Consider the following 23,015-nt stretch of genomic DNA (forward strand, 5'->3'; position numbering starts at 1 on the left):
CGAGAAGAACGAGTTCCGCCCCGTCTTCCTCCTCCCGGGCTAACTGCAGCCGCGGGCGGCACAAGGCAGTCGCGCGGGATTGGCTCTTGGGGCCGGGGCGCAGGGCTGCGGGGCGCGGGTGGGCTGCCGCTGCCCGATCGGCGAGGGCCTCGCCCGCGCAGCCGGGAAGGCACGCAGCCCACCGACGGGCGGAGGAACCGCCCGGGCAAAGCCACGTCGATGGCTGACCGCGCGGCAGGGAGGTGGGCACCCCGTCCACACCCACCGGGAGGCTGACAGCCGGCGAGAGCCAGGCGGCCAGGACGGGAGAAGGGCCGCAGCGCGCCGGAGGGGGTCGCTCTGAGGAAGCCGCGCTGGGCGCTGCCCGTCGCCAACGACTCCCCCTCGCCCGATCAGCAGCAGCTGGATACTCACGTAGGGTTGGTAGAACTTGGAGAGCCGCGGCTTCCCGTGGTTGTTGAAGATTAGGATCGCCTTGATCATGGCTGTGCCGGGCCGACCGGGTGGGCGCTGGGGGCCAGGGCGGGGGCGGGCGCACGATCCTCGCCTGCTAATCTCGCCGGCGATCCTTCCCCACCCGCCCCCTCCCGTACGCACCCGCGCGCGCTCCCGAGTCGCCGGGCGGGGCCCGAGGGGCGGGGCCTGGGCGGGGCAGGCCCTGAGGAAAGCGGAAACATTTCTAGGTCCGAGCCAGCGAGCGGTCTAAGAGGGGAGTGTGCGCGTTCGACCCAGCACGGAGCCCACCTCTCCTTTCCTGAGGTCTGTAGTCGCGGAGAAACGCATGTTGCGTTATTAACGTTCAGAGGTCTGCCACAGCTTCGATTTGAATGACTAGCCAGGAACACCAAGTTTCACTGTGGAATTGGGTTCCCCTACTCCGGCGCCTCCTTAGCGACGCTCTCTGGAGAAAAAGCACACCCGCTGCACGCGCTCAATCGCTACTTCCGCTCTCCAGTCTCTCCAAGCAAGATGGCGGAGGAGCCGCAGTCTCTGTTGCAGCTTCCTCCCTCAAGTGCTGCTGGAGGGGAAGGACTTACGGAGGTCTCCCCAGAAACAACCACCCCGGAGCCCCCGTCTTCCGCTGCAGTTTCCCCGGGAACAGAGGAACCTGCTGGCGACACCAAGAAAAAAAGTAACTGAATTTATTTCCGGGCAGAGAGGCGGGAGGTTCAGATTGCATGCGACTGGGGGTGGCGACCAGTAAAGAAGCAAAATTTAGAGGAGCTCCCGTCCTAGACCTGCATTTTGACCAGTCATCAGAAGAAGTGTACTTTTTGATTTTTAAGGCTTTTGAGTTGAGTGTCAAAATACTATCTCTGTCGGAGTAGGTCCTGATACTTGGCTGCCACACCCCTTTTTATATTGTATTCTTTGAGTTGGCCAGACTGCGAGCTCTTTGAAGAAGGGAGGGAGCTGAGTGGGGGTTCTCGGTAATTCCAGGTACTTAACACAAGAGCTAATTATTTTAATAATGTTTTACGGTGGTAGGGATGGTCACTGGCAAAGCCTGGATTAGCATTCACGCCTTCTGACTTACTCGCTTTTTTGGTTTTTTTCCCCCTCTCAGATGGTTGTGAATTCGCTCCTTAAACCAAAAACCAAATTTTTAACGCAAAATGAAGACTGCTAAGGGAAAGCTAAAGGCATAGATGTTACCTTTTTAAGAAACACATTTTGGAAGCTTTTTGAGTTACTTCATTGCTTGAACCAGCTATCCTCAACCCTTTATTGTTTGAGATGTTTTCCTTTGTAAAAGAGATTGCCAAGGTTACGTGTTCGAAAGCACTCTGTAGAGTTACAGTTGCCTATGAGAAAAGCAGCATATAAGCACCCTCGATTCAGAGAGGCTGATTTTGTCCTTAGACAAGTTTTCCGCGTTCAGTGTTAAGATGACAGTGGTCTCTGGCTGGGCGCGGTGGCTCAGGCCTGTAATCCCAGCACTTTGGGAGGCCGAGGCGGGTGGATCACCTGAGGTCAAGAGTTCGAGACCAGCCTGGCCAACATGGTGAGACTCTGTCTCTACTAAAAATATAAAAATTAGCTGGGAGTGGTGGCGCGCGCCTGTAATCCCAGCTACTCGGGAGGCTGAAGCAGGAGAGTCGCTTGAGCCGGCGCGGCGGAGGTGGCAGTGAGCGGAGGTCGCGCCATTGCACTCCAGCCTAGACAACAAGAGCAAACTCCACCCCCCCCCCCCAAAAAAAGACATTGGTCTCATTGCCTTTTCTTCAACTTCTGCTACTGTGCATTCTCTCCCAGGACTGCCCCCCCCCCTTTAAGTCAGACTCCCATTTTCACGTGATGCACTGTGATTATTTCCATGGATAGCCGCTAAAAAAGAATTCCGCAGGTTTTACAGTTTTTTGTTCCATTTTTTCTTCCAATATACATAGGCAAGAGCGGACTTTCCGAGATTCGTTTTAAGGTCTAACAGTCTTAGTCAAAAGCTTATTACTTGACCCTGATGATAGCTGTGTAAAACAGAAGCAAAAAAAAAAAAAAAAAAAGTGGCTTACAATCTAAATATTGCCCGAGGGCATATTTTCTTGGTCTGAACAGTATTTTTTGCAAGTTGAACTGTCATTTAAGGATCAGATTTTTATCTTCTGGCTCTTGTTAGCATTTGAGTTTGCCTCTCCAATATAAAACTTTCTATTCCTAACCTATTTCTAATTATTCCTACCTTGAGGTTGTCATCATTTGTTGAGGATAATCTGATGAAAGCAGCTTAACTGTTTTGTATCCTCAGCCTTTGTTTTAATCTACAGAAGAAAGATTGTTGAAACAGACCAAGGTTTTGGCACCGGCGGTATGTTAGGTTACCTGGGGAGTAAGTGTTTTCCTAGTTGATTCTAATGTCCGGGGTTCAAAATTACAGGCAAATCACCTTTAAAATTAAAAAGAGAGGGCAACTGTAATTAAATTATTTTCCTTCTCTAGTTTCTCACTGTCTTACACTTCTTCCTTAGGTAGCATAACTCATGATATTTTCTGCTTCACTTTCTGGAAATGTTTAATTGCGTTAATCGATTTACTGATAGCCCCAGGGGATTGAGGGAGCAGTGAAGGGAGGTATGAAAGATAGGATAACTAAAATCCCATGTTATCTCCAAATACATTCCTATTCCCGAGATAACTGGGCCTTAGGATAATTAGTTCTTTAGTAGGAAGATAAAATGTGCATGCATCATGTGTTCTAGATGCCTTCATTCCAGGGGTAAACTTGAATAAATTGACTCTGATCTTTCCGCCCCAGCATTTAATACCAAAAGAATGGAGCAAGAAGGGTGTAGTAGAATAGAGTTAACTTAAGGGGGCAGCAATACACTATTTTGCTTTCAAAGTGTGTTGCTTTTTGACTGCAGATGTGTGTTTTTTTTGTTGTTGTTTGTTTTTTTTTTTTTTTTTTTTTGAGAGGATGTCTCAGTGTGTCACCCAGGCTGGAGTGCAGTGGCGCATCTCGGCTCACTGCAACCTCCGCATCCCGGGTTCAAGTGATTCCCCTGTCTCAGCCTCCCAAGTAGCTGCGATTACAGGCATGCACCACTACCCCTGGCTAATTTTTTGTATTTTTAGTAGGGACGGGGTTTCACCATGTTGGCCAGGCTAGTCTTGAACAAGAAGTTGGAAGGGGACTGGGCCCTCTTGAACTCCTGACCTCAAGTGATCCTCCTTCCTTGACCTCCCAAAGTGCTGAGATTACTGGCGTGAGCCACCGCGCCTGGCCAGATGTTTGTTTGTTTGTTGTTTTTTAGCAAATAACTTTATTCAAGAGACAGATTTATAGGGTTTGGGTTTGCATATCTGTGTTTTGGATCATTGAAACCTTAAGATTTCTCTTTCTGCAACTTCTTTTTGGCCTTTGGTTTTTCTATTATTGTTAATAACTTACTGCTTTCCTTTATTGAAAAGTTTATTACAGAAAATTTGGTAGTTACAAAAAGCATAAGTAAAACCAAGTAACCATTGCCTACAATGTCACTAATGAGAAATAACGTTTTGGTGCATATTCTTCCATATTTATGTTAGTGTGTTTTTGATGGTTTTTAATGCATTTGAGATATTATACATGCTGTTGGAGAGATTAAATATCCACATATATACCCAGCAAATGGCAGAGCCAGGATTTGAACCTCAGGCAGTTTAAAGTGTATGCTGTTTACTACATTCCAGTTAATCAGTCACCTCCAAATACCGTTTGGATATTTAGGTTTACCAGTGTTTCATATAAAAATAAATGCTTAAATGGAGGTGAAATCTTTTTAAGTGAATTTTTACACATCTCATATTTTCTTAGGCTAGATTCCTAGAAGTACTGTTGAATCAAAGTATACCTTTATTGGGATCTGTATTACCATATTGCATTCCACAAAGAGTGTACCATTTTACATTCTCAAAAGTAGTATCATCTACACTGGTAATTATTCTAATTTTAAGTCGTTTGGTGGGTGAAAAGGGACATGACATTATTTTACTTTGCTTTTTGTGAACTTAAATATTGTTTTTGTATTGATCATTTGTATTTCTTCTCTTCGGAATTGCCTGTTAAGATAAAATGCATTTTAAAAATTAGTCCTGTTGGGAGAACTTCGTAGGATCAAGAAAAAAATTATGGAAAAGAATCTAACATTTTTATACCTCTCACATATCTTCAGTATCATAAATACATAAGATGGATGTAGATTAAATATTTCTGATTTCTAAGTCTTTTATATTCCATTCTCTTTAGATGTTTCCATGTAATTGTCAGTAAATTTTATTGTTTTACAGTTGACATTTTGCTAAAGGCTGTGGGAGATACTCCTATTATGAAAACAAAGAAGTGGGCAGTAGAGCGAACCCGAACCATCCAAGGACTCATTGACTTCATCAAAAAGTTTCTTAAACTTGTGGCCTCAGAACAGTTGGTATGAAACCAATGGTGACGTTTTCCTACAAAAATTTGCAGTAGTTCCTAGGCAACGATGAATTAACTGTTGTTTATAGAAATGCATATGGAGCCACATATGTTGCTTTTGTTATGCCCTTTTATCCCTTTATTTTTATTTATTCGTTTTCTTTGAGACAGTCTCGCTCTGTTGCCCAGGCTGGAGTGCGGTGACTCACTGCAACCTTCTCCTGGTTCAAGCGATTCTCCTGCTTCAGCCACCCGAGTACAGGATTACAGGAGTGCACCACCACATCGGGCTAATTTTTGTGTTTTGAGTAGAGACTGGGCCACCTCAGAAGTGCTAGAATTACATGAGTGTGCCACTGTGCCCTGCCTTATCTCTTGTTAGTGGAGTTTATGTAGTTTATCAAAGGATTCTCTGGGGAATTCTGAAATGAAATGTTTTAGATTTACAATGTGAACCAGTTTATTTATGTATTTATTGCCTCCTGTATTGTTTTCCTCAGAAAGTCACTGAATACCCGTGCAGAAAAATCTATCGTAGAGCATTACAGTATCTGTACATTACTACAAAAGTTTTGGATTTTTTTCAATTTGTTTTGATAGCAGTTACTTTTTTCCTGTTTTTCTCGAGGTAAGCAATGTATCTTTGCCAGATATTGTGAGAGAACTAAGAAATACTTCATGTTACGGTACACATTAAGCACTTCACGGGGCAGCTGTAGTAAAGGTTCATTCTTTAAATGCCACTGCATTTTAACTTGGCATTTGACTACAGAAATTTAAATGTCTACATGTATTTGGCATATTGTTTTTTATATATACAGTTTATATCAGACACCTTTATCTACAAATAGATCACAATCTTGGATAGTATTAACTCAGATAGCATGAGTGAATAGGTAGTTGAAGAATCGTATGTATTTTTTAAATAAAATCAGGAATTTTTGTGTGGGGGCGCTGGGGGAAATATTTGCTTCTGAACACAGGCGTGTGCATGGGTAAAGCAAGTGAACTATCATTAAAGCAGGACATGTTGGAATTTCTTTTTGTCAGGGAGGAGCAAAAAACTGACTCTGATCTAGGAGTTTGGCTGCAAGTGCTCTCACAAAGGTGAAGCTAAATGGAAAGGTCAGGGGAATGAGGACATACATTTGAGAGAAATGAGCAGAGGCTATGTATTTACTAAAGAAGCAACATGAAGAGTTGGTAAAAATAAATGTACTGACTAATGCATTAGTTTGAAATACATGGAGATTAAAAGAAGATGAAATGATACTGTGTTCTCTGTTAAGAGTCTTGAAATTTTGTATTGCCTATATTCGTTCAGTAACCTGAAAGGACTGGATTGATACCAATACATAGTAGGTTGAACCACATAAAATTGCCATCATTCAACCATTCTACCCTATGTAAACAATTTCATAAAGGTTAAATTAATGCCTCTGTAGTGAATATGATTATCCTTTCCCATTTAAGCAATAGGAAACATAAAAACTTATTTTGTCATTTTCCTAGATTAAACTAAAACTGATATCTTCTGAGTTTTATCTAGCAAAATGGATGTTAAAGGAAAAAAAGTAATGCTAGGCATTCTGGGAAGATAGTGGTACCAGAAGGCATGCATGAATCTCTCTGAATTCTCACAAAACTTAGTCAACTAGATAGCAAAACCAAAAACCCATGATTAGTATTTGTAACAAAACTAGGTGATAAGATATCCTCATAAGCCCCAAAACACATGTTGGTGGGGGCAAACCACCAGCAACCACAGGACCTGCATGGTATCAGCATCTGTGCTGAAAGAAGCAGTAAGAAACAGGGTTGGCATCTGACAGCACTGAGACAAGAAGAACCTCAAAAGCGCTAATAGATCCTGACTGAGAAGCAAAGTGAGCCAATTTGAGAATACAAGCTGACTGAGAGGAGTTTTGCCCTCTCCTGTAGCACATGATAATGTATTTGCACTAAGGAGGACTTGAAGGGCTCAAGCAATCTCAAAATAGACCCAGGAGGGCTCCAGGACCCCATACTGAGGAGAAATTTTCGGAAGTGAAATGAAAATTGAAAAGGGTAGGGACGTGAGAAAGGAAGGAAAGAGAAAGACCAGATCAAAATGGAGGGGAACAGAACTTAGCTCAAAGCAGGCCTCCATCGTTTTGAACAGTATACAAAAAACAACAGGGGGAGCTCTGTGAAGTTAGAAAAACTACCCTAATTCACCTCATTCTAAAAATTGAGGAAAACTAATTTCACATAGAAACAATAACAAGGTCAAATTCCGTACAGTGTTACAAGAAAAAAGAGATGCGGAAAAGAACAACATCCCTAGAGACGATGAAATCAAGCCAGAAAAATATGCCTATAAGACAAGTCGAAAACTGGAACCTTGTATTTCAAAACGAGCTAAAAACAAGAAGATGGTATAAGACATGAAAGAAAAACAATCATCAGCATTAGTGAAACTAAGAAATGAAGTGACAGAGCTCAGGAAAAGAATTAGAAATAAAAGGAAATTATTTCAGAAATGGAGACTAAAGTAGGAGGAACGTAAACAATGGATAATGGGTTAAGAAAAATAGATGAAAAAAATTTAAAAGTGAGTCAGCCTTTGGACAAGCGTCTGAAGAAAAAAAACAGAGCAAGGGAACAGAAAAAATACTGTAAAAATGTCATTTAAGAGATTTAAAAATACATATTGAAAAAACATCCCAAGTACCTGAGAGTATCAACCCAGAATAATGAACACCAGGATGCATTCTGTTAAAATTACTGGACTTGAAATCATTTGGAAATGTAGGGTTAGGAAAGAAGGCATGACTTAGAAAATTAGGCTGTCATCAAACTTTGACAGCAAAGATACTTAAGGAAAAAGTGAAATCAGGCTTTCATATCCTGCATAACTGACTTAATTAGGGCACAAACTATTAGCAGAAAATGCTATTCCAATGAATCCATGAGGAATCTACCAGACAGAGAGCTTTATAACCAGAATAACTAGAGACATCAATTTAAAGACTGCTGATTTAAAGGTAAAAAGAAAAGCTGATTTAAAGGCAAAGTAATTAATAAAACTAATTCTGTCTGCCCAAGTTCTTATAGTTTGGAAATAATATTTCCATGGAATTTTACTTTCACAAACCTGGAGTAACTACATCTACTTTAAAGGAACAAATTATAAGCCACTTAGCGTTTCTACAGTGGAATTGATGATGTTAACCTGTTACTTATATAGAGCTTTATCTCTTTTAAACGAACTGAATTGCTTTTTAAAATTTCCAGTTAACACCTGTTAAAAAAATCACATTGAATTCCTTCAGTTGGTTCTCTGCTTCATCTAGTCTGCTGTTTTCTGTGAACACCACACCATCTTACTCTTTGTCTCCTTTGCCTACGAAGTCCTAATTACTACTTTCTTCACCTGGTTAAATCCTGCTTATTTCCCACAAAGCCATCCCTGACCCTTTTGCTAGGCTAGACTAGTGTACATTTCTGTATGCTACATACTTCATTAGATGTACTTTTCTCGCCCATATTTATTCATGTGTGTCTGCCTGTCCTATAGATAGATTATAAGCTCATTGAGGGAAGAGGTCACATTAATCTTCATAGTTCCATGTACAATTCTCAGCACATCATCGACACTGATAAACTAAGCTGTTATTGAGAGCCCTTCCCCTCATTTATAACGTACAAGAGTAAAATCTGGATTTGCTTATAAATTGTCAGGCACTGAACACAAATTCTATTTATATTACAAAAAATTCACATTAAAATGCACATTGTTTTCTGTTACAGTTCTGAAATTTTTGTGCCAGAACTCTACTCAGCCGTAACCACGAATTGATATTTCAGCATGAACTATTTAAAGATAATTTAACAATAACATCTCTTGAGTACATACACCAGGCACTGATACTTAGTGCATTATCTCATTTTGTCTTTCCCAGTAGACCCAAGAAGTATAGTTACTATTATTTTCCATATCTTACAAATAAAGAGGATGAGAGATTATTTGTATTTAAAGCCAGGATGCAAGCCCAGATGTGTCTTATTAGAGCCTGTACACTTAATCACCACACTACATTGGCTAAGAGAGATGCGAGCAATATTGATTGTTCATGGTTAGTGATCAAAATAGTGTCTGTCAACCAACTATTCTGATACTTTTTTTTTTGTAATACTAAGTTTAATCCAGGACATTTTAGTCCCAAATTTGGATATTAAAGGAAAACTAAATTTGTTACCTGCATATAATGTTTTGTTTTCCAAAAAGAAAATTATTAGAAGGCACTTGGACACTGTGACTTTTTTTAAGTACTAGAAATATTTTAGTAAAAACAGACTAAACTGAAACATTGAGCAGCGAATCCTTTAAAGAGCAAGGTTATAAGGTTTTAATTTTGTTGCTTTTTTCCTGGTTCATTTGCCTGTAAGTGACTTTATAAAAAACCTAAGTATATATGTCATACATTTACCCAAGGAAAGTGCACAAACTACCTTGAATATTAGACATACTGATTTTTGACTCTGTGTGTGTAATTTTCTTAGGGGAAATTATTTATGGGTAAGTGGGGATATTTTTATGATAATGTAATTTCTTGAATAGCCAGCCCTTCAAAAGCTATTTGTAAAAAATATTTAAAAGTTTCTTAGTTATAAAAAGTTAGGAACCACTGTTCTAGGAACTGGAGTTGTGTTATTTTTATTCCTCTGGAGGAAAAATGAGATCTTCATAAAGATCTCTTTAAATTGACTAGAAAAGTTAGGAGTAGAGCTTTCTTCAGTTGTGAAAACAATACGAAATAGCTAGCTGATTGGAATGCAGAAAAATGCAGATTAATCAGGATACCCTTAAACATCTCTGTTTTTCTCTCCTTTCTTGTAGTTTATTTATGTGAATCAGTCCTTTGCTCCTTCCCCAGACCAAGAAGTTGGAACTCTGTATGAGGTAAAAAAAAAAAAAAAAAAAATTATTGCTTTTTTTTCTTAATGGAGTATGCACATCTGTATAATATGTATATTGTGTAGTATTGTTAATTCACATTTTTATTTCAAGAGATGGCATGCCATTTTTTTTTTTTTTTTTTTTTTTTTGAGACCGAGTCTCGCTCTGTTGCCCAAGCTGGAGTGCAGTGGCATGATCTCGGCTCACTGCAACCTCCGCCTCCGGGGTTCAGGTGATTCTCCTGTCTTGCCCTCCCAAGTAGCTGGGACTACAGGTGTGTGCCACCACACCTGGCTGATTTTTTTTTTTTTATTTTTAGTAGAGACAGGGTTTCACCATGTTTGCCAGGGTGGTCTCGATCTGTAGACCTTGTGAGATCCACTCACCTTGGCCTCCCAAAGTGCTGGGATTACAGGCGTGAGCCACCGCGCCCATCCATCATGCCATTCTTAATTGTCTGGGATAGAAGAAAAGATGACTTTCTTGTTCTGTTATCTAACATCTTGATCATAGTAAGATCTTAATAAATTATACAGTGATTGAAGAACCAAGGAATAAATTATATTTCAAAGTCATCTTTGTAATTCTTAGAAAGTAAGGCTTTTTCTTTATGGTTGATTTCTTCTGCATTGTTCTTATAATCTGTTATCTAAATCTGCCTACAAGAAATTGAAAAAACAGCGTAAGAATGACTTTGTTCAACATCTTACAGTGTCATTGCAAGAGTAATTAGAGTACACCTAGTAGCACCACTACTAGAAAACAGCTGAAATTACATACATTGTGGTTGGAGATGTAGAGAAAGGACAAGATTAAAATACATAAGCTCATTCATGCCTAAGATGCTTAAAGGACAGATTTTATTAAACACCGGATTATTAATATGTGTCTGATAGAAACAGGCATCCTTTGAAAGAGATAGCCTGTAACATAGGTAACGTAATGTACATGTGTGGATATTTATGATACATGTGGCATTTATTTTCTTAGTTTCATCTAAGAATAATAAAGATTGAGTTTGATTTATTGCCTTTTTTTTGTAGTGTTTTGGCAGTGATGGTAAACTGGTTTTACATTACTGCAAGTCTCAAGCATGGGGATGAACCACAAAGAAAATCAACTTGCTACATAAGATGGATTTTCACAGAAGAGACAGCTCTGAAAAGTTTTGCTGCTTGTGGCAAGAGACTTAACAGATGTGATCTATTCAGTATGTGTTTATGTTTATGCATAAGAAAACATCCATAGCATGAATGGACTCAAAAAAAATGTGATTTGTATTAATACACCAATCATCATAAAAGATGGTCATTATAGTACACCCATTGCTCCTACTTGTTACTATTATTGCTGCAGATCTGCCTCCAAGGTTGAAAAGGAGACTAAGACTGTATAAGCATCTTCATTGCCAGTTCTCAAAATGACTGAAATTGTTTTCATGATAAAAGTTAATATACTAAAAGGTTCCTTTTTTTTTAATGTTTACATTTATGTCTGTGTTTACCTTCTTAAATATAGTCACATTGACCTGCTGGCTGAATACCTCAAAGAGTCCAGTAGAGGGCAGCTCACCAGGCAGAAAAGATTAGGCACTTTGGTTTCACATCTTTGCTGAGGAGTAATAAGGGAAACGGGAGTTTTTGCTAATTTTTAGCTAATATCTAGCCAGGAGAGCAAGCACGTTGGACAGACTGAAAGACTGTAATTTTAGACAATACACATGGTTATATTATAATACAAATTCTGGACAAATAAGTCATATACCTGTTTTCAGTACTATCATTTAAGGATTCTTGAGTCCCAATCACCTAACTGTGGTGTTATTCTGTCATTTATAGAAAGCATTCCAGATCAGCCATGGTGGCTTACACCTGTAATCCCAGCACTTTGGAAGGCCGAGGTGTGGGGATTGTGTGAGGCCACAAGTTTGAGACCAGCCTGGATAACAAGGCAATTTCCCCAACTCTACAAAAAAATAAAAATTAAAAAAAAAATTACTAAGCTGCAGAGGCAAGAGGATCCCCTGAGCCTGGGAGTTCAAGGGTATAGTGAGTCATGATTGTACCATGGCATTCCTGCTGGGCAACAGAGTGAGACCCCATCTCAAAAAAAAAAAAAGGCATTCTAGTAAATCAAATGGAATGTGAATGGAATTTCAAAACAGGATCTAAGATGGTATGTAGTAGAATTCCAAGTAATATCATTTTAAAGTTAGATAAGTTGAGTATGGAAAAGATGTGTTCTCTAGTTTTGTCCGCTTCAGTTTACTGAAGGAATTTTTTTATTTTTTTCTAAGAGAAGGAGTTTTGCTCGTCGCCCAGGCTGGACTGTAATGGCGCAATCTCGGCTCATTGCAACCTCTGCCTCCTGGGTTCAAGTGATTCTCCTGCCTCAGCCTTCTGAGTAGCTGGGATTACAGGCGCCTGCCACCACGCCTGCCTAATTTTTTGTTATTTTTAGTGGAGACGGGGTTTCACCATTTTGGCCAGGCTGGTCTCGAATTCCTGACTGACCTCAGGTGATCCACCCACGTTGGCCTCCCAAAGTGCTGGGATTATAGGCGTGAGCCACCCTGTCGGGCCTGGACTTTGTTCTTTTTCAAATCATATTTAATTATTTCTTGATCTTAACTCAAAGAATCATTCTGTGCTAAATTTGCAACATGAAGCAATAATTAAGCCTGGATCTGATAAGTTATTGGGTGACTAGAACCTAAAACACAATTTATTTTTAATGTAGACTCTCAAGTCTTATTAAACTTGGGGGGAAAATTGAACATTCAGGTGATATTTTAAGTTTTCTTTGTGACTAAATAGATGTCAATAATGTCATGCTTTATTTTACTGTACATAGATGACCCATGGCACACAAAGTATATGCATAATATTACAATTTTGTACTTACACCTTTAAAAGTATGCCAGAGACTTCATAATGAATTCACCATATTTAATGAATAAGGCAAATTAATGTTTTATCTGAAATCAAAATGAGATTGGATAGTTCCTGGAATCTGATTTCTATAAGTTTCAATCCTAAAGGGACCTTAAATATCTACTAGAAGTACAGTGTATTCCTCAGATTATATGACATTAGTCAACCAATTTAGTTGTAACACAAACTGGGAAAGTCTTAGGTGTTGAAGGAGTGTGAAAATAAAAATCTCATGCAGTTGCTACTTCATTTTCCAAGGATTATAATGTGCTGAGTAAACTCTTAGCACAAAGGAGGAAGCCAGCTACAGACCACATAATGAAAACTATTCAGAAAACAGTTCAGCAAATATTAGTATTTGAATACAGTTCAAGTCGTATTTATATAAATACTGTTTCCCTACATTATTTAACCCAAACTGGATTATTCACTGTTCTTTCAAGATGCCTTGTGTTTTCTGTTTTCTACTTCTGCTCGTGCAGTTTACTTACACTTTCACCCTTTAAAATCCTAACTCTTCTTCAAGGCCTGATTCGGATTTTAAAGGCTATCTGAATCATTCAAGGAAAAGATACCCTTTCATAAAAACACAGCAAACTACCACTATTACAGCACTTACTGCATACTGCCTCAGAGCCGTGTGCCCAGTTATTCTGGTTTTTATCTGGTACCCACACACACATAATACTACATTTCCTTATACATAAATAATTAGTAATGTAACACATTGAGTGAATGAAATTGTGATTTGCAAAGTATGACAGCTAAAAACAGGAAATTTTGTATAAAATTTTTGTACAGCAGAAGGTAATGGAAAATATTTGCAACATATGACAGTGCTTTTAGTGTCTTAAATATGTGAAGAATTCATTTCAATTGGTAAAAAAAAAAAAAAGACCAACTGAAAAATAGGTTAAACATACCAAATTTCGATTCAGAAAAAAAACAAATGGTCAATAAAACATGAAACACCTTGAACCCTATTGGTTACAAAAAATACAAATAAAAACAATGCTGATAAACATCAATAAAAATAACGTACATCTTGGTATTAGCAGAGTTGTGGGGAAATCCTGTCATATTTTGGTTGAACAGAATATGAGTTGGTATATCACTTTTAGGGGGAAATTTGGCAATATCAAAAACCTTGAAACGTAAGTATAAACTTCAGTTTGTTCATATAACCTTTCATTCACACACTGAATGCCTACTATGTCCTAAATATTGGAATAACACTAATAAAGCTCATAAGAGACTATAAAGTCCCTGTTCTTGAGTCACTTTCATGTTGACTAAAGGGGGTAGGACAGATTTTTCAGATTTGAATTTAAGTCTGGAATTTTTTAAAACTGAATTTTTAGAAATAATGGAAAGTAAGTAGAAATTTATTAGTTTACCCATGTTTCTGTATTTAATATTAATGAAAGATAAAACATGTATGTATGTGAGTAAAATCTTTAGAGGAATCTTTATAAATCAACTCCCATAGTTCCTTCTGTCATCGTAGCTGATATACACGAATCTAGGTTGATTACTTCTAGTGATAGACACAAAGGATGTTCTGTCCATTTTGAGATGGCTATTTGTTTCATAACTGTCTTTCTTACAACATGCCAAAATCTGCCTCCTTGCTTCCTTCAAGTATTTGTTCCCAGTTCTTTTATCTACATCTACAAAACATACTTTTCCCCTTTTCCTGCCCCACTTTTCCCAAGTCTTGTCTCAAAAATGATAAATCTGTCCCTCTAGATGCTTGGAATTTTGACTGTCTTCAAACCCAGTTTCAATCCATCAGCAAATCCTGACAGCTTTACTACCCAAAACAATCTACAGATTCAATGCAATTGCTATCAAAATACCAATGATATTCTTCACTGAAATAGGAAAAAAAAAGTCTAAAATTTGTATGGAACCACAAAAGACCCAGAACAGCCAAAGCCATCCTGAGCAAAAATAGCAAAGCCGGAGGCATTGCATTACTGGGCCTCAAATTATATACTGCAAAGCTATAGTAACCAAAACAGCACGATAGAAGCATAAAAACAAGACACAGACCAATGGAACAGAACAGAGAACCCAGAAGTAAATCCATGTATTTACTTGCAGTCAACTCTTGACACACTAAGAACATACATTGGGGAAAGGACAGTCCCTGCTATAATTAATAAATGGTGCAGGCAAAACTGAGTATGTGAATGCAGAAGAATGAAATTAGACCCCATTCTGTCACCATATACAAAAATCAGAATAGATTAAAGACTTAAATGTAAGACCTGAAATTATGAAGAGAAAATTGGGGGAACCAAAAGTTTGGGCTGGTCAAAGATTTCTTGTAAGACCTCAGAAACACAACCTATGTGAAAATGAGCAAATGAGATCACATCAAGCTAAAAAGCTTCTGCACAGCAGAGGAAACAAAGTGAAGAAATATACTACAGAATGGGCAAAAATATTTGCGAACTACTCATCTGACAAGGAATTAAAAACTAGAATATATAAAGAACTTAATAGCCAAAAAAAAAATACAATTAAAAATAGGCAAAAGATCTGAATAGATGTTTCTTAAAAGAAGATATCAAAGTGAGCAACAGGTATATGAAAAAATGCTCAACATCACGAATCACCAGGGAAATGGAAATCAAAACTAAATAAGATAGCACACCCCAGTTTAAATGTTTTTTATCCAAAAGACAGGCAATAATGGATGCTGGTGAGGATGTGGAGAAAGGAGAATACTTGTACACTGTTGATGGGAATGTAAATTACTAAAACCACTAAGGAGAACAGTATGACGTTTCCTCCAAAAACGAATAGAACTACTCTAATCCAGCATTCTCACTGCTGGTTGTAAACCCAAAGGTAAGGAGATCAGTATATCGAGATACCTGATTGCAGCAGTACTCACAATAGCCAGGATATATAATCAACCTCAGAGTACATGCATGGATGAATGGAGAAAGTGTACATGATGGCATATTCAGCCTTAAAAAAGAATGTAATCCTGTTATTTGCAACATGGAACTGGAGGATATTATGATGTTAAGTGAAACAAGGCAGGGACAGAAAGACAAATAGCACACATTCTCATATGTGGGAGCATAAAAAAAAATGCTTTTAGGATTGACTGGCAAGATGGCCGAATAGGAACAGCTCCAGTCTGCAGCTCCCAGTGAGACCAATGCAGAAGTGGGTAATTTCTGCATTTCCAACTGAGGTATCCTGTTCATCTGATTGGGACTGGGTAGGCAATGGGTGCAGCCCACAGAGGGCGAGCAGAAGCAGGGTGGGGCATCGCCTCATGCAGGAGGTGCGAGGAGCAGGGGAGCCTACCTTTCCCAGCCAAAGGAGGCTGTGAGGGACTGTGCTATCTGGCCCAGATACCACACTTCCCCTGGTTTCAGAAATCCACAGACCAAGAGATTCCCTCGTGTGCCTACACCATCAGGGCTCTGGGTTTCAAACACAAAACTGGGTGGCTGTTCAGGCGGACACCGAGCTAGCTGCAGGAGTTCTTTTCACACACTGATAGCCGAGTCGATCAGTGGAAGAAAGGATATCAGAGACTGAAGATCAACTTACTGAAATGAGGCATGAAGGAAAGATTAGGGAAAAAAGATTGAAAAGGAACAAAGCCTCCAAGAAATATAGGACTATGTGAAAAGACCAAACCTATGATTGACTGGTGTCCCTGAAAGTGATGGGGAGAATGTAACCAAGTTGGAAAACCCTCTCCAGGATATTATCCAGGAGAACTTCCCCAACCTAGCAAGACAGGCCAACATTCAAATTCAGGAAATACAGAGACCACCACAAACATACTCTTTGAGAAGAGCAACCCCAAGACAGATAATCGTCAGATTCTCCAAAGTTGAAATGAAGGAAAACTGTTAAGGGCAACAGAGAGAAAGGTTAGGTAACCTACAAAGGGAAGCCATCAGACTTAACAGTGGATCTCTGCAGAAACCCTGTAAGCCAGAAGAGAGTGGAAGTCAATATTAAACATTCTTAAAGAAAAGAATTTTCAACCCAGAATTTCATATCCAGCCAAACCTCCGTAAGTGAAGGAGAAATAAAATCCTTTACAGAGAAGCAAATGCTGAAGGACTTTTGTCACCACCAGGCCTGCCTTACAAGAGCTCCTGAAGGAAGCACAAAATATGGAAAGAAAAAACCAGTACCAGCCACTGCAAAAACATACCAAAATATAAACACCAATGACACTATGAAGAAATTGCATCAACGAATGTGCAAAATAAGCAGCTAGCATCATGATGACAGCTGGTTAATACATAGGACTTTGCACTTTTTTATTCACACATAAGAATATTAACCTTAAATGTAAATGGGCTAAATGCCCCAATTAAAAGACACACCCTGGCAAATTGGATAAAGACCCATCAGTGTGCTGTATTCAGGAGACCCATCTTCCATGCGAAGACACACATAGGCTCAAAACAATGGGATGGAGAAATATTTACCAGGCAAATGGAAAACCAAAAAAAAGCAGGGATTGCAATCCTAGTCTCTGATAAAACAGACTTTAAACCAACAAAGTTCAAAAAAGACAGAAGGGCATTATATCATGGTAAAGGGATCAATGCAACAAGAAGAGCTAATTATTCTAAATATATGTGCACCCAATACAGAAGCACCCAGATTCATAAAACAAGTTCTTGGAGACGTACAAAGTGACTTAGACTGTCACATAATAATAGTGGGAGACTTTAAACACACACTGTCAATATTAGATCAAGGAGACAGAAGATTACAAGGATATTCAGGACTTGAATTCAATGTGCAAAAATCTCAAGCATTCCTGTACACCAATAAAGACAAGCAGATAGCCAAATCGTGAGTGAACTCCCATTCACAATTGCTACAAAGAAAATAAAATACCTGGCCGGGTGCGGTGGCTCATGCCTGTAATCCCAACACTTTAGGAGGCCGAGGTGGGCAGATCACGAGGTCAGGAGATAGAAACCATCCTGGCTAACATGGTGAAACCCCGTCTCTACTAAAAATACAAAAAAAAAAAAAATTAGCCAGGCGTGGTGGTAGGCACCTGTATTCCCAGCTACTCAGTAGGCTGAGGCAGGAGAATGGCGTGAACTTGGGAGGCAGAGCTTGCAGTGTGAGCCAAGATCACACCACTGCACACCAGCCTGGGCAACAGAATGAGGCTCCGTCTTAAAAAAATAAAATACCTAGGAATACAACTTACAAGGGACATGAAGGGCCTTCAAGGAGAACTACAAACCACTGCTCAAGGAGATAAGAGAGAACACAGACAAATTGAAAAAATTCCGTGCTCATGGATAGGAAGAATCAATATCATGAAAATGGCCATATTACCCAAAGTAATTTATAGATTCAGTGCTATTCCTATCAAGCTACTATTGACTTTCTTCACATAATAACCCCATTAAAATGTAAGCCCTCAGAGGGCAGTGGCTTAGTTTTGTTAGCAGTGTCTGGCATATAGTACATGCTTTTTAAAATATGTTGGATAGTTCCCTTCTCTGTATATCTATCACCATGTCAATGTCTGTCTGAAAATGTGACAGTCATTGATTGCCCTGGGCAATTCAGAGTACAGTAGAGCTACCTCTCTAGATCTAGGTATTCTACTTATGTTAACAGAGTCTATAATGTCAACTTTTTTAGATGACTATAGTTAGGTTACAATATGCAACTGTTGGGAAGAATTCAGATGTCCTTTGCAAAGAAACAACCTGAAAAAAGTCTTTTCTGGATTTGAAATCACAACCCTAGGATCCTTAAAGAGGAATGAGGAACTAGATGAGTTACTCTAGCCAATATGTTTTTACTAACTTCATTTATGCATACACTTAAGAAATATTTCTATTTGTGCCTAACCTGCACAAAATACTGTGCACTAGGCACTGGTGGTGATATAAAAATAAAATGTAAGAGGAGCCTATCTTAAAGGTTCTCACTGTCAAAGTGATCCACGTAAGTAATTGCAACACATGCTGAGAAATGGTAAGTGCCATAAGAAAGATAGTGATTGTTCCGTTGTTCAGGAGGAGGAGAGATGGCTCATTTGACAGGAAAGTAAAAGCTGGATCTTAAAATAAGATTGGGACATGTTGAAATGGCTGGCTAGGATTCAAGCAGAAGGAAAAGCTTAAGCAAAACAATGGATTTGGTAAGCACATTCAATTTGGCTGAAAGATATATTCATAAAGAAAAATAATAAAGGGCAAAATATCAAGAAAGGTAGTTTATAGCCAAAATATGAAAAAAAATTAATGCCAGGCTAATAAGACCTATTGTATAGGAAAGTTAGAGTTATTGGAAGAATGTGACCAGGAAACAACATCATCAGTTCTGTGCTTTAGGCTAATTAATCAAGTGATTGTGAATAAAGGATACATATGGGAGAAAGCTGGAACCAAGGAATCCAGTTCAGAGGCCAGTGCCATAATCCAGCCAAAATCGAATAGAGGTTTGAATAGTGGAATAGCAGTAAGAATGCAAAGTAGGGAAAATGATAAGAGATACAAAACTTGGCAATTGGTTGAATGGGCTCTGGATAATGATGCAAGGAAGGAGTAGGCAGCAATGGATGAGGTTTTTGAGCCTGGGTGCCTCATTGCAGAAATAGAACCTTTAGGAGTTTGGGAGAGCATTCTTGAGAGGAGTTTCACACATACTGCATCTGAGGTGGGAAGAGGTGCTGGAGATGGCAGTCTGCATGTAAAACTAAGGGAATGTGGGAGGCATCCACATACAGACGATCAATGAAATCCTGGGTGTGGGGGAAGGGAGGGAGTTGAGAGAAGAAACAATAAAAATGTGTCAATATCACTATATTAATAAAGTTCCTTGAGGTCTTTGAAGGTCAAGAGGAGGAGACAGATGGACATAAAGATGGCAACAATAGACACTGGGGACAACTAGAGGGAGGATGGGGGAGAGCGAGGGTTGAAACTGTTGGATACTATGCTCAGTACCTAGGTGACAATAACATTCATACCAGAAACCTCAGCATCACACAATATACCCAGGTAACCTGCACATGTAACCCCTGAATCTAAAAAGTTGAAAAGAGGGTAGCTACGCACAGTAGCTCACGCCTATAATCTCAACACTTCAGGAGGCTGAGGCAGGAAGTCACTTAAGCCTAGTAGTTCAAGCCCAGCCTGTGCAACATAACAAGACATAACATAACATAACAAGCTAATCTATTAAAAAATTAAAACTTAGCCAAGTGTGGTGGTGCACGCTTGTAGTCCCTGCCACTCAGGAGGTGTAGGCAGTAGGCTTGCTTGAGCTCAGGTGTTGAAAGCTGCAATGAGCCAATGGCTCCACTCAGGGTCCAGCCTCAGTGACAGAGCAAGACCTTTGTCCAAACAAACAGAGACAAGTTACAGACTGGGAGAAAATATATACCAATCACACATCTGACTTGTTTCTAGAATATATAATAAACTTAAATCTCAACAATAATATAATTTTTTAAATGGACAAAATACTTGGATATTTCATCAAAAATTATTTACAAATAATTAATCACATAAAGATATGCTCAACATCATTAGTCATTATGAAAGACAGGACTAGCTCTATTTCCTAGGCCGACTAAGAATTCCTAAGCCTAGCTGGGAAAGGTGACTGCAATTACCTTTAAACACGGGGCTTGTAACTCAGCTCACACCCAACCAATCAGGTAGTAAAGAGGGCTCACTAAAATACAAATTAGGCTAAAGCAGGAGGTAAAGAAATAGTCAAATCATATATCGCCTGAGAGCACCAGGGAGGGACAATGATCAGGATATAAACCCAGACATTCAAGCAGGGAGTGGCATCCCTCTTTGGGCGCCCTCCCATTGTATGGGAGCTCTGTTTGCACTCTATTAAATCTTGCAACTGCACATTCTTCTGGTCTGTGTTTGTTATGGCTCAAGTTGAGCTTTCGCTTGCTGTCCACCACTGCTGTTTGCCACCATCACAGACCCGCCACTGACTTCCACCCCTCCAGATCAGGCAGGGTGTCTGCTGCTTTTCTGATCCACTGAGGCACCCACTGCCAATCCCAATTGGACTAAAGGCTCGCCATTGTTCCTGCACTGCTAAGTGCCCCAGTTCCTCCTAATTAAGCTGAACACTAGTCGCTGGGTTCCATGGTTCTCTTCCGTGACCCACGGCTTCTAATAGAGCTATAATACTCACCGCATCACCCAAGGTTTCATTCCTTGGAATCTGTGAGGCCAAGAACCCCAAGTCAGAGAACAAAAGGCTTGTTGCCATCTTGGGAATGGCCGGCCACCATCTTGGGAGCTCTAAGAACAAAGACCTGCCCGTAATAATTAGAGATATAGAAAATGAACAACACAATGCGATATCAGCACACCCCTATTTGACCAAAATTGGTAAAACTGACAATACCTGGTGAGGATGCAGGGCAACTAGAACTCATACATTGCTGTTGAGAATGCGAAATGGCACAGACCCTTTGCAAATTAGTTTGTCAATTTCTTGCAAAGTTAAACATGCACTGACTAAATGGCCCAGCAATCTCACTCCTAGGTATTTACTCAGGTGAAATGAAAATTTGTATTCACCCAAAAAGACATTTGTTGAATAAATTAATGAATGAATAATAAACGAGTGGAGCTTTCATAATGTAAAATGACTAGATAATATCTAAAATTGCTGAAACAAACCAACAAAAAAGCCTATTTTTGGAAAAAGGAAGTAACGACCACAAGGAGTAGTTAGAAGAGTTGAGAGACTGACTCTTTACGTACAGGACAGATAGTCGGGAATGGTTAAAAGGGCCTGCTGCTTTTCATTGACCTTCCAGTACTACTGATTTTTTTTAACTATGTGAATATATTACTTTCATAAAAATTTAAAAAGAAAAAGAGGAGTCAGAGAAAGAAAATGAAATTGTCAGAAAAATTTAGAAGTTGTATCAACTGAAATGTAGAAAAGATAAATTGTGCTTATATATATATATTTTTGTTCATTCCAAATATTTATGGATTACACTAGCTGAAATGAAGTAATTAAGAGACTCAGTAGAAAACATTGCCAAGAATAAAAAACAATTTGTGTAAACAATGAAAAGTTTACAGGTTACTCTGTCACAAAATACTTTGTTAATTCACTACCCGGCAGCAACACACATTACCAAAGCTGGCTTCTGGAATGCTGTCTACCTATAGCCATTTTTGAACAATAGGTGATTGAGCTTTTAACAACACTGTTAGAATATAATGTAGCGAGTTTTACCAGAGATGTTTAAGACTACCTGGCACAAGTCAATTTCATTGTCTACATGTATATACACGAGGGAGGGCGATCACAGTCTAGAAAAAAAACAGGTCTTCAGAAGTCTAGAACTTCAATAACCTTAAATCCAAATTATTCCCTGGGTCCATCTATAACGAGAAGAAAGAAATCTACACTTGCATTTCCTCGTCTTTAACATCTTTCTCATTTAAATGCTACTTTACTTGATTTGTGTTGTTCCCACCGTGTTAGGTGCTATGCGTGATGTAGAAACGCGTTTCCTTATGTGTGTGCCAGCAGGCTCCTTCAAGCACATGCTTGAGAGATTCAAATATAATTAGAGCCTCTGAAATAATTGCGTCCGAGCCCCATCCCCTCAGAAAAAGCCCCCTTTTACACCATCAAATGAAATACCAGATTCTTTGCACTGGAATTTTTTTTTTTTTTTGAAACGGAGTCTTGCTCTGTGCACTGGATTTTTTTTTTTTAAAGAAAATATTTGATTTTAAAATCAAAGAGTTCTTGGTTTTCCATCATTTCTCTACTCGTCTTACTAGAGACCCGAGTCTCCTTTGCCAAAATGTATTTCAGTACACATTTCAAAAAATATGTGTGTGTACTTAAATATATTTTGGCTCTCTATATATATTCTTTTTTAAAAAGAAAATATTTGATTTTAAAATCAAAGAGTTCTTGGTTTTCCGTCGTTTCACTAATTGTCTTACTAGAGACCCGAGTCTCCTTTGTCAAAATATATTTCACTACACATTTCAAAAAATATGTGTGTGTATACTTAAATATATTTTGACAGAATGTGTGTGTGTGTGTGTGTGTGTGTGTATACACACACATATATATATGTCTTCGACTTATTTCCACCTAGCCTGGGGCATATTCTAGATAGTTTCAATGGACAAAACAGGCGCTGCCCGGCCTAGGAGTGGAATCCATCCTCAGTCTTCGCAGGCTCCTCACAATTCTCCAT

The 23,015-nt window shown here is 39.2% G+C and overlaps 2 protein-coding genes and 1 long non-coding RNA gene across 8 annotated transcripts in view; 1 reads left to right on the forward strand and 2 right to left on the reverse strand.

The window, feature by feature from the left end:
- Positions 1-878, reverse strand: part of AP3S1 (adaptor related protein complex 3 subunit sigma 1) — a 72,161-nt gene extending 71,283 nt beyond the window's left edge. For 5 of the 6 annotated variants that reach the window (XM_033181497.1, XM_033181495.1, XM_033181499.1 and 2 more), the window contains exon 1: positions 415-690. In XM_033181497.1, the coding sequence (XP_033037388.1) occupies positions 415-483 (69 nt within the window). In that variant the 5' untranslated portion in view covers positions 484-690. Of the gene's footprint in view, positions 1-414 lie in introns of all 6 variants that reach the window. The other variant, XM_033181494.1, reaches the window with a different exon arrangement.
- ATG12 (autophagy related 12) lies at positions 817-11,376 on the forward strand. Its single transcript, XM_033181501.1, is given in 5 exon segments — positions 817-908; positions 910-1,132; positions 4,768-4,904; positions 9,777-9,839; positions 10,880-11,376. Coding segments are annotated over 5 exon segments (564 nt in total). The 5' UTR covers positions 817-827; the 3' UTR covers positions 10,940-11,376.
- On the reverse strand, positions 10,401-22,993 carry LOC117065996. The gene is made up of 3 exons (XR_004430129.1): positions 22,910-22,993; positions 20,966-21,089; positions 10,401-10,495 (listed from the first exon to the last, which is right to left on the reverse strand). It is a non-coding gene; the product is annotated as an uncharacterized LOC117065996 (long non-coding RNA).
- Positions 22,994-23,015: the final 22 nt, after the last annotated feature.

Source organism: Trachypithecus francoisi, unplaced genomic scaffold (genome assembly GCF_009764315.1).
Source record: "Trachypithecus francoisi isolate TF-2019V2 unplaced genomic scaffold, Tfra_2.0 Lachesis_group2, whole genome shotgun sequence".
Lineage (NCBI taxonomy): Eukaryota > Metazoa > Chordata > Mammalia > Primates > Cercopithecidae > Trachypithecus > Trachypithecus francoisi.